General features: G+C 51.4%; 2 protein-coding genes and 1 long non-coding RNA gene across 5 annotated transcripts in view; 2 read left to right on the top strand and 1 right to left on the bottom strand.

The window, feature by feature from the left end:
• LOC110150102 (uncharacterized) overlaps positions 1-15,939 on the bottom strand; it is a 107,627-nt gene extending 91,688 nt beyond the window's left edge. Inside the window, exons 1-2 of the long non-coding RNA XR_011492218.1 lie at positions 15,790-15,939; positions 13,475-13,555 (exon numbers count right to left, since the gene is read on the bottom strand). This is a non-coding gene — a long non-coding RNA (uncharacterized lncRNA). The remainder of the gene's footprint in view (positions 1-13,474; positions 13,556-15,789) is intronic.
• On the top strand, positions 961-14,094 carry ALOX12 (arachidonate 12-lipoxygenase, 12S type). Of its 3 annotated transcripts, none has more exons than XM_020912871.2 (14): positions 961-1,219; positions 1,787-1,988; positions 3,274-3,355; positions 3,460-3,582; positions 3,699-3,802; positions 4,070-4,230; positions 5,066-5,209; positions 6,007-6,216; positions 10,054-10,140; positions 10,346-10,515; positions 11,022-11,143; positions 13,151-13,251; positions 13,372-13,542; positions 13,664-14,094. In XM_020912871.2, exons 1-14 carry the CDS (start codon positions 1,085-1,087, stop codon positions 13,841-13,843), a joined length of 1,992 nt encoding a protein of 663 aa, XP_020768530.1. In that variant the 5' UTR covers positions 961-1,084; the 3' UTR covers positions 13,844-14,094. The 3 variants fall into 3 exon arrangements, with proteins under 3 accessions (XP_020768530.1, XP_020768532.1, XP_020768531.1); XM_020912872.2 differs by lacking the exon at positions 961-1,219 and adding an exon at positions 1,238-1,439; XM_020912873.2 differs by lacking the exon at positions 13,664-14,094 and having other exon boundaries at positions 13,151-13,283; positions 13,372-13,456.
• Positions 15,940-16,038: 99 nt separating the features above from the next.
• RNASEK (ribonuclease K) lies at positions 16,039-17,856 on the top strand. Its single transcript, XM_020912879.2, has 3 exons — positions 16,039-16,315; positions 17,012-17,088; positions 17,468-17,856. Exons 1-3 carry the CDS (start codon positions 16,076-16,078, stop codon positions 17,607-17,609), a joined length of 459 nt encoding a protein of 152 aa, XP_020768538.2. The 5' UTR covers positions 16,039-16,075; the 3' UTR covers positions 17,610-17,856.
• The last annotated feature ends 98 nt before the right edge of the window (positions 17,857-17,954 follow it).

A 17,954-nucleotide genomic window follows, 5' to 3' on the forward strand; every position in this document is an offset into this window, starting at 1 on the left:
TGCACCCTCACACCTGGGTCCCTAACATTCTCTGCACCCACTATGAAGACAGGACAAAAGGAAGCTCTCACTGCCCTGCCTCAGTTAGGCCTCCCTCCGTATCTGAAGGGGTTGGCAGGTGGCGCTAGCGGTAAAGAACCCACCTGCCAATGCAGGAAACAAAGTGATGCGGGTTCGATCCCTGGGTCTGGAAGACCACCCTGGGAGAAAATGGCAACCCGCTCCAGTATTCTTGCCTGGAGAATCCCTGGGACAGAGGAGCCTGGTGGGCTATAGTCCCTAGGGTCCCAAAGAGTCGGACACAACTGAAGCGATTTAACATGCATAGCATGCAGTATCTGACGTGTATGTGTGTGTGTGTGGGGGGGTGTCCTAACCCAGCCATGTTTGACACGAGGTTGGGGGTGGGGTGGGGAGCGAGTCTCTTAGCCGTTACTTTTCCAAGTTTTAGGCAACCTGGGGAAACTCTGGTCATTTATTGAAGGACTGCACTCAAATCAGGTAGCAATCTGAAACTGAAGACTGACTGGGCTGAACTGGATCCAGAGAAGCCCACTCTCCAGGAATGTCCCAGCGCAGTCACCCAGGTCGACCTTCCAGGGCTCGACTCACGGTCTTCCCCAGATCCCAGCCCACAAAAGCAGGGACTTCCTCCTTCGCTTGGAAGACCAACACGCTCCCTCTTCCTTCGAGTTCCCCCAAAGTCTCGGCGACCTCGGGGACTGTCCTCGTCTTGCTCCCTTCAACCCCGAGTCCCCTGACCTCCTCGGGAGGAGGAGAAACCCGGCCACATCCGTCCTCTCGGCTTCCCCCAGGCCGGGGCCCCTTTATCTCCCTCCCAGCTGCGCTCGGGCGGGGAGGCGCGGCTCTTCCACACAGCCGGCTCTGCGGCGGCTCGCAGGTTCGGGCTAGTCTGGGGCGGAGACTGGGAACGCCTGGATGTGGTGAGGAGGGCGGGGACGCGGGCCCATCTTTAAAGGCCCGGGAACGGCCCTGAGGCGCCTCAACACCTGCCGGCGGCCCCGGGCGGCCTCGAGAAGCGCGCACGGACCCGGCTCCCCTCGCTTCAGCCGCCGGGGCGGCCATGGGCCGCTACCGCATCCTCGTGGCCACCGGGGCCTCGCTCTTCGCCGGCTCGCACAACCGCGTGCAGCTGTGGCTGGTCGGGGCGCGCGGGGAAACGAAGCTGGAGCTGCAGCTGCGGCCGGCGCGGGGCCAGGTCAGCGGGCGAGCCGGGAGGCGGGAGGCTGGCGAGGGAGCGGGATAGGGGGCGAAACGACAGCAGGACCGTGTCCGTTGGGGCTTTCAGGTGTTGGGACACCGGTGCCTGGGCCAGGAGAGGATCGGGAGCCAGGGTCCAGGCAGGGGGCACATCCTTCTCCCTCCCCGACGGCCCTGGTCCTCACAGCCTCCAACTCCTCCAAATGACCCGTGCCAGTGTCAGTATAGGATCTGAAGTCAAGCGGGATGCTCCTAGTGAGGAGGGCGTGGGGGGGGGGGGGGGCTCAGTTAAAGGACCGATTGAGGTGCTGATGCTCAGACATCAATTAAAGACACTGCGGGCCACGCGCCGGGCTCCCTCATTCTGCCGCTGTGATGGGGTGAGACCCACCGCGCAAGCGTCCGGAGGCAGAACGAGGAATGCTGTATTCGGAGGCCTTGCCAACCGAGGCTCCACAAAGGTCCCCTCCTCTCTTGTCCCCACCGCATTACTTACCCCCCACCCACCCCGGCAAAACGGCCTCTCCGGGAACCCTGCTACTGTCTCTCGGTTCTGGTCCCACAGAAGGAGGAGTTTGAGCACGAAGTTCCGGAGGACTTGGGGCCGTTGCAGTTCGTGAAGTTGCGCAAACACCACTCCCTGGTGGACGACGCGTGGTTCTGCGACCGCATCACGGTGCGGGGCCCTGGAGCCTGCGAGGAGGCCGCGTTCCCGTGCTACCGCTGGGTGCAGGGTGACGGCGTGCTGTGCCTGCCAGAGGCCACCGGTGAGGGGCAGTGTCGGGAGGAGGGGTGTACGGTCCTGGAGAACAGATGGGAAAGGGGATGGGGGGGTAGCTGAGGAAAGTCAGAGGCCCTTGAGCAAAGTGAGCGTTCAGCTAGTTAAGTGTGGAGAAGGCAGAACACCGGAGTTACAAAATACCAAATTTATACACAGAAAAAAAAAGCTCCAAGTGGAGCTGGACAGGGACACAAGTTCACGTATAGATCCCACCCTCCAAGAAGATGAGGGCGGGGGTGGGAGTCGCAGCAATGATGGGAAACAGAAGCGCCCAAGTAAAAGCAGAAAGGAGATCGGTATGGGATGAGGAACAAGTTGGGGCAGGGCAGGTACAGGTAGTATGTGGAATAGCGGATGGAGGTGACCCCGAGAGGAGACAGCTATAGGAAATAACAAACAATGTGACTTGGAGAGCTGGGTTCGGTTGGAAAAACACGGAAACAAACCATGAGGGACAGGGTGCACACTGACAGAGGGTGGGGGTGAATGAGGACAGCCAATACAGAATCTGTTACCATGGAAAATAGTAAGAGAGATGATCATGGAGGAAAATGCAGGCCAGGGCAAGTAAGGATAGAAAGACATCACTTTGACACTGGTGAGTATACATGCAGCTAAGAGCAGGAACAAGGTGATAACAGACTCTGAGGGTCTAAGCAGAGTGAAGTCAGAGAAAGAAAAGAGCTGTTCCTCATAGATTTCCAAAGACGGCTGAGGTGTGGTAGGTGAGGTTCAGCACATGTGAAATTAACCAAGGCAATATGTAGTAGAAAACAGGTAAGGGCATATGGGTGACTAAGACTTTATCACTTTTTTTCTTTTGGCTGCACTGCTCAGCAGGTGGGACTTTAGTTCCCCAACCAGGGATTGAACCCATGCCCCCTGCAATGGACTTGCAGAGTCTTAACCACTGGACTGCCAGGAATTCACAAGATTTTATCACCTTAATTACAGTGATTTTTCCAACAACAGATACTGATGAAATAGGATCAAGTGGGGAAAGGCAAGTTAACAGACAAGAAAAGATGTCAAACATGAGATTGTCTCAAGGCAAGAGATGAGGGTTGAGATTAACAAAACCCAGAGTACACAGTTGGCAATGACAAGGTAAATGTGTCTCAGAAATCAATGGAGTGATGCAAGGCCAGAGATAGAAGCAACAGAGCAGAACTGAACACAGGGCCCATGACTGCTGAAAAGGAAGGTGAGGACAAGCAGGGGAGAGCCCAGGACCACAAAGACCGTGGCCAATTGTCTTAACATCTCCCCAGCCCGTCTGGCAGGAAACAATGCATTGGATGTGTTCCAGAGACATCGAGAGAAGGAGCTGAAAGAAAGACATCAGATATACCGGTGACCACCCACCCACAGGGCCTCTCAGCAGTAACCCCCTTCCCTGACCCCGCCCCCACTACTGACCTGGGCACCCTTCCTGAAGCCTTGTCCCCATTTCCTAGCTGGGCCACCTGGAAGGAAGGGTTACCCCTGACAATAGCTGCGGGCTGTGAGGACGATCTACCAGCAAATATGAGATTCCACGAGGAGAAGAGGCTGGACTTTGAGTGGACACTGAAGGCGGGGTGAGAACAGGCCTGGAGTTCAGAGTGGTGAAAGGGCTGGGAGATCTAAAAATGGTGGTAGATGGTGAGAGGCTGAGGGATGGGCGAGTGGGTTCACGCCTTGATTCCCGTCCTAGGGCTCTGGAGATGGTCCTCAAACGTGTTTACACCCTCCTGAGCTCCTGGACCAGTCTGGAGGATTTTGATCTCATCTTCTGGGGCCAGAAGAGCCCCCTGGCTGGTCAGTGGTTCCCCAGGTCTCTATAACCTGTTGATGGCCTCTTTTGATGTCCCGACCTTCACACTCCACAGTCCCTCATAAGTGTTTCGCAGATGAGACTATATTGTGCTGGGTCATTTCTCAGAGGCCCCAAGATGAAAAGATAGGGACTGGATACGGGGTGGTCACATGCCTACATCACTGGGGTAGGGCCTGGAGGAGGGACATCCCAACTGTGTAAACCTCCTCCTCCACTCCACTCTACTCCATTCCACCCTGACACCACAGAGAAGGTTCACCAGCGCTGGCGGGACGATGAGTTGTTTGGCTACCAGTTCCTCAATGGCGCCAACCCCATGCTGTTGAGACGCTGCACCTCTCTGCCCTCCCGGCTGGTGCTGCCCTCGGGAATGGAGGAGCTACGGGCCCAGCTGGAGAGAGAACTCCAGGTATCCCTCCCGCCCTGCACTGTTCTCACCTTGGCAGTGCAGCCAGAAGTGGTGAAGGGGAGGGGCCAAAGATGAGTTGAAGAAGGGAGGCTGTGGTAACCCTTGGTCCAGACTCCAGTGCTGGAAAAAACTGGAGGTGATACAGTACATAGGGAAAACTCTGAGGAACTCCCAGCATGGAGGAGAAACAGGATGGATCCCCGGGGCACAGACAAGGCCGGTGGTGTTACCAGGGACAATGTCGTCTCCTGGTTGATGTCAGTGCCCTGGACACCAGTGTTCAAAGGGAGGAAGAAAGATGGAAAATGTGCCATCAGGAGGGGAGAACTGTGGAGGTTGCTTGGGTTTGGAGGAGGTGAGCTGCATGTGAGGACGATGAGCTAGGCCACATGTGAGCATGTCACAGGCATGTGTGCTCTGGACTAGGCGGTAGTGCTGGCAGGGCAACCTCTGCAGATTCCTTGACAGAGGAGGTGAGTTTTGGAGTGAAAGAGCGTTTGCTGAGCTGGTGACAGCTGAACACAGGGAGATCATCACTGCAGGATGGTGGGGTAGAGGCCTGGCCATCTGGACAAGGGGCCAGCGTGCACACTGGACTGGGCAGGCCTGTTCTGAAATCGGACCTGCACAAGACGCCTACCTTCACTAGGCTGTTTGTCACTTAAAATGAGAGGAATCAGGCCAGATGCTCTGGTTCTGCCAATAAGACTCCATAACTGACACAGGATGATGGCAAGAATCAAGATAAATATCTTAAAATGTCTTCCCCCTTTGCCCCTGCCCTCTTGGGTTAGACTTTAAACTCAAAGGATGGATACATTCCTCCTTTCCCCAGAATGGTTCTTTGTTTGAGGCTGATTTCATCCTCCTGGACGGAATTCCAGCCAACGTGATCCGAGGAGAGAAGCAGTACCTGGCTGCCCCCCTCGTCATGCTCAAGATGGACCCCAGTGGGAAGCTGCTACCCATGGTCATCCAGGTGAGGTGCCCCAGGCACCCCCTCCCAACTTTGCTGCTGTTCACCTCCACCTCTGCACTTGAGGACCCAGCCCCCTGGTTCTTGGCTCTCAAGCTCCATCCTCACACAGTGAGACCTGTCCTCATGTCACTCTGCTTACAGCCTAGTTTCTCCTGACTCGCCCAACTGGAAGGACTTGTTCAAGAGTCATAATGACCTTTTGGAGTTCTCATCCTATACCCAGTGGTTCTCGAACTGTACTGTGCCTCAGAATGACCTAGAGGGCTTGTGAAAACACAGTTTGCTGGGTCCCAGCCTGAGATGTTCTGTTTCAGTCCATTTGGGATGGGGACTGAGAATTTGCTTTTCTAGGTTCCAAAGTGACGTGGATGCTTCGAGATTGGGAACACATTTTAAGAGTCACTAATTAACCCCTCAGTCCACTCTCTTTTCTCCCACTGTTCTCAACAGTCAGTTTAACAAACCCTGTCAATTATCTCATACACCCAGCTTCCCCTTCCATCCCCCACCATAACTCAGACCCCCATCACATTTCTCCCAAACCACCATCAGGACCTCCTCACTGGACTCCCTGCTTCAAATCCCCTGCACTCACCCCGAAGACCATGATGGGTGCACAGTGCCACAGCAGTGAGAGGAAGGGTGGAAGGGGCCTCATTCTTCCTCCTCTTAATCCTCTAGATTACAACCTCCTGAATGGCAATAATCGTACTTACTCATCTGTTTCCCCGAGATGGCTGACCATAAGGTCACACATAAAGTGGGAATTCAATGAAGCCTTGATTTCTTTTTCCCAGATCCAGCCTCCCAGCTCCATCTCCCCGACCCCACCACTGTTCCTGCCCTCAGATCCTCCACTTGCCTGGCTCCTGGCAAAGACCTGGGTCCGAAATTCAGATTTCCAACTGCATCAGCTCCAATACCATCTGCTTAACACCCATCTGCTGGCTGAGGTCATCGCTGTGGCCACCATGAGGTGCCTCCCAGGGCTGCACCCTATCTTCAAGGTACCACCTCTACCCTCCATGTCCTACTTCATTCAGACCCCAGAGAAAGGAAAGAGGCCAATATCCTATGACACTGCATGTGTGCATGCTAAGTTGCTTCAGTCGTTTCTGACTCTTTGCGGCCCTATGGACTATAGCCTGCCAGGCTCCTCTGTCCATGGGATTTCTCTGGGCAAGAATACTGGAGTGGGTTGCCATGCCCTCCTTGGGGGGATTTTCCTGAACCAGGGATCAAACCAGGACTTTTACATCTCCTGCACTGGCAGGCAGGTTCTTTATCACTAGCACGACCTGGGAAGCCCCATCATATGATATTATAGCAGCAAAAAAAATTTTATCACTTTGTAAAAGAAGGGAGAACAGAAGAAAGAAAGACTATCAATATTTTGAGACTTGTATTTTAATTGAGTCACTTAACATTTCTTCAGGACATATTACAAAGGAACCCTCTGAAATTCTCAGATCTGACAATCTAGCAATGGGCCGAAAGTATAGCCAGAATATTGCCAGTAAACCAAAAGCCTTGTTCCTGCCTTAGTAGATTTACGATTTAGCCAGAAAGACACATGGTGCCCATAAGAACTACCCAGAGAACAATACCTGGACCTAGAATTTGAAATCACAAGACAGCTGGTAAACACTAGAATACTGATGGAGAATGTTCCACCCCAACTGAGAGTGCTAAGTAGGAACAGAGCAAGAGGCGAGGAGAGAGGCCAACAGGGTGCTTATTCCAGCCCAGGAGAGAAATGGAGAAACACACGTGTTGGCAAGGTGGTGACAAGAATTAAAAAAAAAAAAAAATCAGGGACTTCCCTGGCCATCCACTGGTTAAGACACCACACTTCCACTGCAGGGGGTACAGGTGTGATCTCTGGTCTGGGAATTAAGACCCCACATGCCACATGGCTCAGCTAAAAAAATAATCATCATCAGGCTTGGGGAAGAGAAGGAACAGTAGCTGCAGCAAGCCTGGGTATCAGACCAGAGCCGCAGCAAGCCTGGGTATCAGACCAGAGCCAGAAAAGTCAGAGGTCTAAGCTACAACACTCAGGAGCCCAAGGGTGGGTGTGGGAGACTGACCTAGAAATCCTATAATTTTATAAAAGAGTGAGCTCAGCATCTACTGATCAGCTGACAGCAGCAACATAAGACTTATGCTTGCTTAAAAATGTCCTCAAAATCTTGATGACATCTTAGATATAGGGAACAAGGCAAAAGGGACGAAACTGCATATGAACATATGCATACGAAACAGGCATATGAACAAGAGCAACTGTCAGAAACAGGAAGATGGGAAAGAAGCCAGCTGGGAAGCAAAGATGAGATTCAGTTTGAGGTTCATGGAATCGGAAGTGTTAGCAGGACACACAGGTGAGCACCTGGCAGGGAGAAGGACTGAACTGTACTTCAGCTGGGGGCCTGCCAGGTCCCTTAAAGCCTGGCCAGTAGTAGCTGTGGCCTCTCCGGAGGCTGGGGTGGCATCGACAAGATGGAGTCCAGTGTAATGAGCAGAATCTTGGGTTTTACTCATCTCGTGGTGCTCCTACACCACTATCTTCTGCTCACCTTGGATAGGCTAAGCCTCTATTCACACTGAAAATATCCCCCGTTTACGAGTTGAGCCCTGTGCCCACCTGTCTCCACTCCCAGAGAAACATGTCAAAGAGCTGCACTGTTATCAGCACACACAGGAGAGCCAAGCCAGCCAATGTCCCAGAGGTGATCTGTGCAGGCTCTGGATTCAGACTGCCAAGGCCTGAATCCTGAGTCCTAACCTCTGTACAGGTGTGAGCTCAGTGTCCTCATGTCTAAAAGGGGATGAAAGGAACACCATTGTGGGGCTGCTACAGGATAAAATGACCTAATAGCATGACACAGGCTAAAAGCTAAAAAAAAAAAAATTAGTTCTTGCAATTTTTATTATTGCCACCTTTTTTGGGGGGGGGGGTGCTGTGCTGGGTCTTCATTGCTGCACAGGCTCTCTAGTTGTGGTGAGCAGGGGCTACTTTCTAGTTATGGTGCGTGGGCTTCTCACTGCAGTGGCTTCTCGTTGTGGGCTCTAGGGCCAATGGGCTTCAGTAGTTGCAGCTTGTGGGCTCTAGAGCTCAGGCTCAGTAGTTGGCATATGGCTTAGTTGTCCCCCTGGCATGTAGGATCTTAGTTCTTGGACCAGGGATTGAACCAGTGTCCCCCGAATTGGCAGGCGGATTGTTAACCATTGGACCATTAAGGAGGTCCCGATTATTATTAAGAGTTGTTTGTCCTCAGGCTTCTCCTCTCAAGTGGATGTTGGGCTTTCTATGACACTCAGCAACTTTCATGAACTTTCTGAAGTTTCAGTCAATGTGAGCTGCTTTGACCTTCTGACCCCATAGTTCTCTCTGGCTCATTCTGTCTCCAGCAACAACTACTTAGATAAGTACCAACCCTTTGTGAAATCTGTACATGAACTGGGTGGAAATGAAAACAAAATAGTCTGAGATACAAAGAAATGCATGGAAGATCAGATGGCCTTTTTTAATAGCTAAGGGAAAGCTATTTCTTGAAAAGCTTGCAAAATAGAGGGAGTCTAACTGCCTAATTTGGGGTGGGAGGAGATTTGATGACAGCCTCTCTGCTGCTGCGGTGGCTCAGCTGGGAAAGAATCCGCCTGCAATGCAGGAGACCTGCGTTCAATTCCTGGGTTGGGAAGACCCTGTGGAGAAGGGAACAGCGACCCACTCCAGTATTCTGGCCTGGAGAATTCCATGGACTGTATAGTCCGTGAGGTTGCAGAGTCAGACATGACTGAGCGACTTTCACTTCACCTCTGCTGCTTACACAGGTGGCACAGTATGGCTCCTCCTCATTGAAGGTACCCAACCCTACCCCTCAAAACCTGACAATGAAGCAACCAGGGGATGGAGGTGTGACTTTGGGAATGAGTAGAGAGACTAATTTAAGCTGTGAGGATGACAGAGTATAAAAGGAAATCAGCCCTGGAGTAGGAAATGGCAACCCACTCCAGTATTCTTGCCTGGAAAATCCCATGGACAGAGGGGCCAGGTGGGCTACAGTCCATGGGGTCGAAAAGAGTTAGACCCGACTATGTGACTGAGCACATCAGCACATATTATGATTTAAAATGGTTGTTTTCTCTTGTATTCCTACCAGAAGAGTCTGGGACTTCCAATGCTTCCATATCCTTGCCAATATGTTTAGTCTCTTTAAACTTTTGACCTTTCTAATAAATGTGTAGTATTAAAAAAAAAAAAAAAAGAAAGCAAATTAGGGACCCTGGTGGTCCAGTGGTTAAGACTCCATGCTTATAATGCACGGGCTGCAGGTTTGATCTCTGGTCAGGGAACTAAGATTCCACATGCCCCACAGCCAAAGGGGGGAAGAAAAAAAGTAAAAGCAAACCAAAAGGTGCTGATTCTCAAAAGGCCACCTACACTCCAGGTAGAAATCATCAAGATAAATAACAGCTGCTACTCAAGGGCATCACTCATGTAAGCATCACTGCAGCCTCCTGAGACAAAAGACAAAAGACCCTATAATCACCTGCTGTTGTCACATGAGGATAGGAGATGAGAAAGGTCAACATTTAGAGGGTCCTGTACCTTGGATAAATATAAAGTGACTGTTGAAGTGAAACCCAGGTCACTGTGGCTGGAGAGAATGACGACTCACAGAGGTGACAAGATCATGAGATGCTGTGATCATGGAAACGGGAAGAGACCAGCCTGTCAAGGGAGGAAAGCGTCAAGAGGAGAGAAGGCCATCATGCTGCCTACAAGGAAGGACCTGAGCATGTCCCCCATAATCGACCCCCTCTGTTCTCCCCTATCCTAGCTCCTGATGCCACACATCCGCTACACAATGGAAATCAACACCCGGGCACGGACTCAGCTCATCTCAGACGGAGGCATATTTGATAAAGTGAGTGGGGCTGCATCACTGACCAACTTTCTACCATCTCTTGCTGCTTTCAAGATCCCAGACCAACCTGGATGAATGCCCTGACCCTTAAAACCTATGAGCCCTTTATATCCATGTTTCTAAATGTGAAAACCCCACATCTGAGAACCCCTTGTATACTGTGCACTGGCTTCTTCCTCAAGGCCTTGCATCTCTCTTGTTCCAGGCAGTGAGCACCGGTGGAGGGGGCCATGTGCACTTGCTCCGCCGGGCCCTGGCTCAGCTGACCTACCGCTCCCTCTGTCCTCTTGATGATCTGGCTGATCGCCGCCTGCTGGGAACCCCGGGTGCTCTCTATGCCCGTGATGCTTTACGGCTCTGGGAAATCACTGCCCGGTGGGTGAGGGGGAAGCCAAGAAATGAGTCAGGGGTGGGGGGTGAGGGGGAGAGAAGGCGAGTGGGGCTCTGGTCCCAAGGTCAGCATGGGGCAGAAGGAACATGAAAACAAGAAGGTCCAGACAGGAGAAGCAGAGGAAGGGATCCTGGGGAGAAATGAGGAAGAGTGAGGAGTCAGTGGGTGGGGTCTGAGGAGCAGCCTGGGGACAGAGAGCATAGGTTGGCAAAGTTGTGGATGCAGCTGAGGGATCTGGACAAATCAGCGGTTTTGTTAGGAAGAAAGGCTGTCAATAATGTCTGGGAATGCCCAGAACTAAGGACCCACGTGTCCTTCCTCTCTAGGCCAGTTTGTAGAAACAGCTAGGAGTGACCCAAAAGGCAGGCCTAGAAGACGCTATACTCAGACACAGCAACAGTCAGCTGGCCAGAGACCATGGAAAAGTGTAGAGGTCAGAGGCCAGAGCATTCTCCTCTTGAGGAGCTCACCTCCCTTCTCCCCGGGGCAGGTATGTGGAGGGGATCGTCCACCTCTTCTACCGCGGGGATGATGTTGTGAAAGGGGACACTGAGCTGCAGGCCTGGTGTCGGGAGATCACTGAGGTGGGGCTGCGCCAGGCCCAGGAGCGAGGTGAGATCCCTCCCAGAGATGGGAGCTCCTCAGACACTGAGTTCAGAACCCCACCTGTCCATCACACCCCCCGCCCTCCACACTTCAAACATCTGAATACCATTCCCACCTCCTAAGACTCAGGACAATTCCCAATGCCCAGGGATCAGCCTCCTCAGAGACCCTGGCCATCATCCTTCACTTCCATCCCCTCCCCTAACCTGCCACAGCATGGCACCCCCCAGGAACGGTGGGGGATCTTCCCAGGCCCCGCTGGGGCTCACGTTCTCTCCTCATGGCTATCTGTTCCTTCCTGAGAATATAAATGGGAAGAGCTTTCCACCGAAGTCCATGATGACCCCTTCTGTTTTCCCTCTTCTTCTCCTGCTTCCCACTGTCCAGCACATACAGAGAAAGTCCAGGCCCACTGCACCATGACCACAGTACAAGGTCATTTCTAGATGTAGACACAATGCTCTCCAGGCTTTGGCTCAACCCTGAAGCCAGTGCCCCCTTGGAGCTCATTTCGCTTTGGCCAATCTAGCCTCCCCCACAATCAAGTCACTACCTTCAGCACCCCCACTGGCATTCTACCCTCTGGGGAAGAAGCAGCCTTTCTCAGTTCTTCCTGGCTTCCTCCTCCTCTCTCTAACATACACAGGCCAGCATGGCCTGCTCCAATTCTTCCTTCTGTCCCTGTCCCTCACATTTCACACCGATATCTCTGCCTCTGTGGAGCAACTACAGATATTTACTGGGGAGCAGCTATGGCCAGCCTCTGGGGGTGCTGTGAGCACTAGCCTAACACTCGCCCTCAAGAGGGAGCGTCCCTCTGGGGCATCAGTGGCTGCACCACGCCCCTTCCAGGACCAAACTTCTCTAGTACATCTGAGTCTGTCCCCTGGGCTCCACAGGCTCTCAGGAGACCCCTCCTCCTCTCCTTGGCCATCTTTTCCCTAACCATCACCTACATTTGGAAAATGAAAATAAACATCCACATGTAAACTTCAGCCTGTCCAGTAAGTGCTTCTCATTCTCTCTTCATCCACTCTCCCTCAGTTCTCACAGCCCACCTTTGCCTCATTTTCTCAACAGACTTTTTAGGGGAAAATGTGCTAAAATAAAAACAAACCTGAGATTAGCAGTTAGGAACCCGAGCTCAAGGTCAGCCTCTACCTTTTCCCAATTACCACAGTCCTGTTGTTTGTTTAGCTGCTCAGTAGTGTCCAACTCTTATGAGACGGCCTAGACTGTAGCTCACCAGGCTCCTCTGTCCATGGGATTCCCCAAGCAAGGATACTGGAGCGGGTTGACATTTTCTCCACCATGGGATCTTCCCCACCCAGTGAACTAAACCCATGAACCCACATCTGCATCAGCAGGTGGATTCTTTATCACTGAGCCACCAGGAAAGCTCTAGAAGCAGTTTAATCTCTTTAGTCTTTGATTTTTTTTAATCTATAAAAAGGGAGTGATTACATTTGTTCACCTTAACTGACAGGATTACTGGGTCTCTGAGCCCCCACCTCCACTGTAAATTGAGTGGCTTGAACATAATCTTTGCAGAAAGCCTCTCTTGCCTGTGACATTGTAAATCTATAACTTTGCTTATCCTTCACATTATAAATTAGACACCTGCAATTCCCTGTCTGCAAACAGGAGGAAACATCCCTAAATTCTCAACTACTTTTTGAGGCAAAGGGTTTCTGATCACTCAAACCTTTTCAGCCCCCCACCCTTTCAAAATAACAATAATTGCTTATTGGAACACTTGTTCCATATCAGGTGATTAACTCATTTATAAAGTAGGTATCACTCTCATTTTACAGGTCAGAAATTGAGGTTCAGAGAGCTTAAGTAACCCAACTGTATTACTTGAGTCTTAGTTGAAGCCCACATCTGATGCAAATATATTTGAACAAATGAACTAAACAATTCCAATTCCAAAATGTAGACATTCAAAGACATCAGCCTTTATTTCTCTTCTCTCAGACTGTAGCCTCTAAATCCTGTTCCGTTTCTGCCCAGGTTTCCCTGTCTCCTTCCAGTCCCAGAATCAACTCTGCCATTTCCTTACCATGTGTGTCTTCACGTGTACTGCTCAGCATGGGGCCATCAACCAGGGCCAGGTATGGAGCACTGAAAGCCCAGATCCCTGAAGGCAAGTGTCTGGACTTGGGATACCCATGGGAGAGATGGGGTTCAAACCCTAAGTACTAGGATCCTAGGGTTGCAGTTTCTTCCCCCAGCTGGACTGGTATGCCTGGGTCCCTAATGCGCCATGCACGATGCGGATGCCCCCACCCACCACCAAGGAAGATGTGACAATGGCCACAATGATGGGCTCACTACCTGATGTCCGACAAGCCTGTCTTCAAATGGCCATCACATGGCATCTGGGTCGCCGCCAGCCAGACATGGTAAGAGAGGACTCTGGGGAAATGGAAATGACAGTTGGAAGGGAACAGCAGAGTGAAGGGCAAGGCTCTAGGTGTGTCTGCCTTTGAACTCAAAACTGACTGATCCTTTATTCTTTCTTAGGTGCCTCTGGGGCATCACAAAGAAAAGTATTTCTCAGACCCCAAGGCCAAGTCTGTACTAAACCAATTCCAAACAGATCTGGAAAACTTGGAAAGGGAAATTACAGCCCGCAATGAGCAACTTGACCTGCCTTATGAATACCTAAAGCCCAGCCACATAGAGAACAGCATCACTATTTGAGCTCTTGGGCACCTCCTGCCATGGGAAGACTGCAGATCAGCTCTGGGGCTGACAATTCCATCTTGAGTTTCACCGTTTCCTAAAGTCTCTGCTATGTTGCTGTTCAGTTGCTAAGTCATGTCTGACACTTTGCAACCCCCTGGACTGTAGCACACCAGGCTCCTCTGTCCTCCATTATCTCCCAGAGTATGCTCAAATTCATCCTGCTGCTGGGGTTATTTCTTTTCCCAATTAAACCACCTACGTCTGTATCCTATGAGCCCAAGGGCCTTTGTAGGCATGCATGCTGAGTCGCTCAGTCGTGTCCAACTCTTATGCAACCCCTATGGACTGCAGCCTGCCCCTCTGTCCATGGGATTCTCCAGGCAAGAATACTGGAATGGGTCGCCATTTCCTATTCCAGGGGATCTTCTCAATACAGGGATCAAACCTGTCTCTCCTGCACTGGCAGTTGGATTCTTTACCACTGCACCACCTGGGAAGCCCCTAAGGAAAGGGTCTGATAATACGTTAGGCTTTGGAGGCCACACTGACTCTTGTCACAGCTATTCAACTCTCCTGTTGTAGCACAAAAGCAGCCACAGGCAACGTGTAAATGAATGTGATTATGTTCCAATAAAACTTTATTTATGGACAGTGAAATATGAACTTGTGTCACAAAATATTCTCTGTTCAGTTTAGTCAACCATTTAAAATGCAAAAAACAAGAAGACCCTGTGGATTTTCGCCCTCAGGGGCAGCACCTACACCAGGGTGCCCCTGCAGCAGCCTGAGGCACTGACCTTACCTGAGAAACATCCAGAGAATGCTGGGGGGCGGGGAGGGCCAGGACGATTTCTTGGAGAAATCCACAACCTCAACTCATCCTCCTTCCCCAGAAGCTTGACTTCACGCTTGACGGCCAACTTAAAAACTCATGACTCTACCTTGGCAGCTTTCCCCCCACCCCTGTTTATCCTATTCATACACCTACCCCAAAGTCCTGAATGAGAATGGTGCTTCTAAGGCAAAAGAAAAACTTTCACTCCAAAATGCTCTCCTTCCAGGTGGTATCAAACAAAAGAGACACAAGATACATGTCTGAAGCTCACTTTCCCAGGAGCTTCAGTGCCCTGGGGTCTCTAAGTGTTTCCCAGGTTCCAAGTTCTCTTTCAGGATCCTTTAAAGAACAATAATATGTACAAAATAAAGGGGAAAATAACACAAAGTTATGCTAACCACTGGCAGTGTCTGTCTGGTTCTGGGGTCTTGGGATCAAAATGACCCCTCTCAATTATACTATGACCACTGTCCTCACTAGAAAAGGTACAAAAAACTCAGTGAAAAATTATGTTCTTCAAACACCACTATTTCCCTGAATAATGTTTATACATCTGTTTTTCACCAGTGAGGTATACAAAATTTTTCTTTGAAAGGTATATAATCTACTCATATCTTTAAAATTTTGGACTCTATCTTGCCCAAAGTTCCGTTTTCTCAGTTTACAGTAAAGAAGAAAAGTGACATTTCTGTTCACTTATTGCCTTCTCCAGCACATTTGGCAGGGCCACTCACCTTAACAGTTTGTTCATTGAGTCCGCTTTCCCTGGACTTTTCCTAACGCCCTTATTTTTCCTGGATTTGGTATCCAAAACTCTTTAGTTTTCCATGTTTGGTAACAAAATGTTACTTAAGGATTTCCAATGCCAAGAACTCTCAGCAATTTTAAAGCGTTCTAACCACGACAGCACGCCTGGGCTCGGGAAGGGGTTGCCATCTCCTTCTACCGTGTCAGAGTGTCTATTTCAAAGAGTAGGGATAAGTAGAGAGGAGACAGAGGTGTTCTCTCGGTGTAAATCTGTCTCAATTACCATTTTCCCATCGCAGGACACAACTCAAGACTAAGGTATCTGAGACCAAAATGACATAACAATCCTTGGCTGCTGACAGCCCATCGCCAGGTTTACCTGGAGCTCCGCCAGAGAGAAACTCTGTTCCAAGACCAGGCTACCACTTCTTCCTCGTCACGTGTCTTGACAAACTTGGTCATGTGACACCGTGGCTCCACCCATTCCAAACTGAAGAGGGGGGTAGCCAAGAAACCGGAGGACTTTGCTCCTACAAAACTCGCGCCCCAGTTATTGATCCATAGTGGTCAATACGGACTCTAATTTCAGAAACACCGCCCTTCCTCGCGAAGTCCCGAGATGACCCGGAGGCGGCAACATTCTCCGCCTGGGGCCCCCCGGCCCGATGGTTGAGCCCGGAGACCACGCCCCCTCGGTCTCCCTCCCAGCTCTGCGTCCTCCGCAGTTTGAGCCCCCAACTTCAGCTCTCTTTTCCCAGCTCCTAGGGGCTTCCTCTCACCGATTTCCTACCTGGCCCACATCTAGGCGATCCCCGACTCCTTTCTTCATGGCGTCGCTTCTGTGCTGTGGGCCCAAGCTGGCCGCCTGCGGCATCGTCCTCAGCGCCTGGGGAGTGATCATGTTGGTGAGGGGACTGCAGGGCGACTACCGGAGAGGAGAGGGCTTGAGGGCCTCATTGTTGGAGGGCTGGAAGGCTAGGAGACTCCAGGCCTTGAAAAGCAGCAAACAGGCTGGAGGGGGTGGTTGATTAGCCTCTGGAGAATGAGACAGAACTGCATTGAGAAATGGGGATTTGGAGGGGAGAGGGGAAGCTGGAGCTTGGAATGGGAGCCGGGGCTGGTAAATCTGGAGTACCCTCAAGGTTAAGAGAAAGGAGACCTAGGTTCTTGAGGGATCCTTGAGCTTAATGGAGTGCTGTATGGAGAGGGACCGCTTGTTCCCGAAATGGGTAGCTGGGCCTTGTTTCCTCAGGACTCTACCCACTCCACTAAAGGGAGAAATATTATGGAGAAGTGGTGATTCTTCTACCCCCGCTTCGCCCTGTCCCGTGATAATGACGCCTCCAGAGAGGAGGATAATCAGGGTTCCTGGGTTGCTCACTATTCCTGCCCTTGCCCCAAACACGTCTTCCCTGTGTCACCATTCAAGCTCTATTCCAGGCGACCGGAGTCCAGATCCGGGAACAACCATCCCTAATCCCAGCTCATTCTGGTTAATTCCCAGACCCAGATGTTGTGGCAACATTCGAAGTGGGAGGAGTTCAGGCAGCGACCAGGTCAGATGCCTGAGTTAAAACAACCTACCCTTTCTCTTTTTTCAGATAATGCTCGGAATCTTTTTCAATGTCCATTCTGCTGTGCTAATTGAGGACGTTCCCTTCACGGAGAAAGATTTTGAGTAAGTGGAGAGGCGGGGGATGTGGTCAAAATTGGCGCGGGGCGGGGGGTGGGGCGCGGAGAATCGCAGGAGCCTGGACACTTGGGGCCCGGAGGCTGGGAAGCTGGGTGCTGTAGCACCCAGGAGCAGTCTTGGGCGTCAGAGACCATCCTAAACCCACCGCTTCAGATGTGGCTGTTAAGAATTTTACTGGACTTCTCTGTGCCTCCGTCCACCCCTGCAAAGTGGATGTTATAACAACTCATCCCAAAGGGTTATGAAGATTGAGTAAGATAATACATGTTAAAGCGTTTAGAACGGTACAGGGCACATAGTAAGTGCTCCGTAAATGTGTGCTGTTAATGTTTCTGATATTTCTCTGCCTAATCCCCACCCCTAGGAACGGCCCCCAGAACATATACAACCTTTACGAGCAAGTCAGCTACAACTGTTTCATCGCGGCGGGGCTTTACCTCCTCCTCGGAGGCTTCTCTTTCTGTCAAGTTCGGCTCAATAAGCGCAAGGAATACATGGTGCGCTAGAGCACGGGCGCGCTCCCCCTCTCCAGCCCTCTCCTCTATTTAAAGACTCTCCCCACCAGGTCACAGCCCCCCGCCCCCCATTCTGGTGCCCTCTGCGGACTAGGTTTTCTTGGCGAGAGACTCAATCCCTTGTTCTCCAACCTCTGGCGCTCGGCTCCTGCGGAGGGAGGTTGGGGTTGGCCGTTCCCTGTCCCTCCGGCCCCCTCGCCTCGTCCCGTTCCACAATAAAGAGAAACTGCTCTCTTAAGACTTGTGTGTGTGTCTGGATTAGGAGGCGGGTACCAGGGCTAGAGGTCGGCCTCCAAATAGGGAATCCCGACCTCTCGACGGAAGTGTAGTGAAACC

The sequence above is a fragment of the Odocoileus virginianus genome, chromosome 17 (assembly GCF_023699985.2).
Source record: "Odocoileus virginianus isolate 20LAN1187 ecotype Illinois chromosome 17, Ovbor_1.2, whole genome shotgun sequence".
Classification (NCBI taxonomy): Eukaryota; Metazoa; Chordata; class Mammalia; order Artiodactyla; family Cervidae; genus Odocoileus; species Odocoileus virginianus.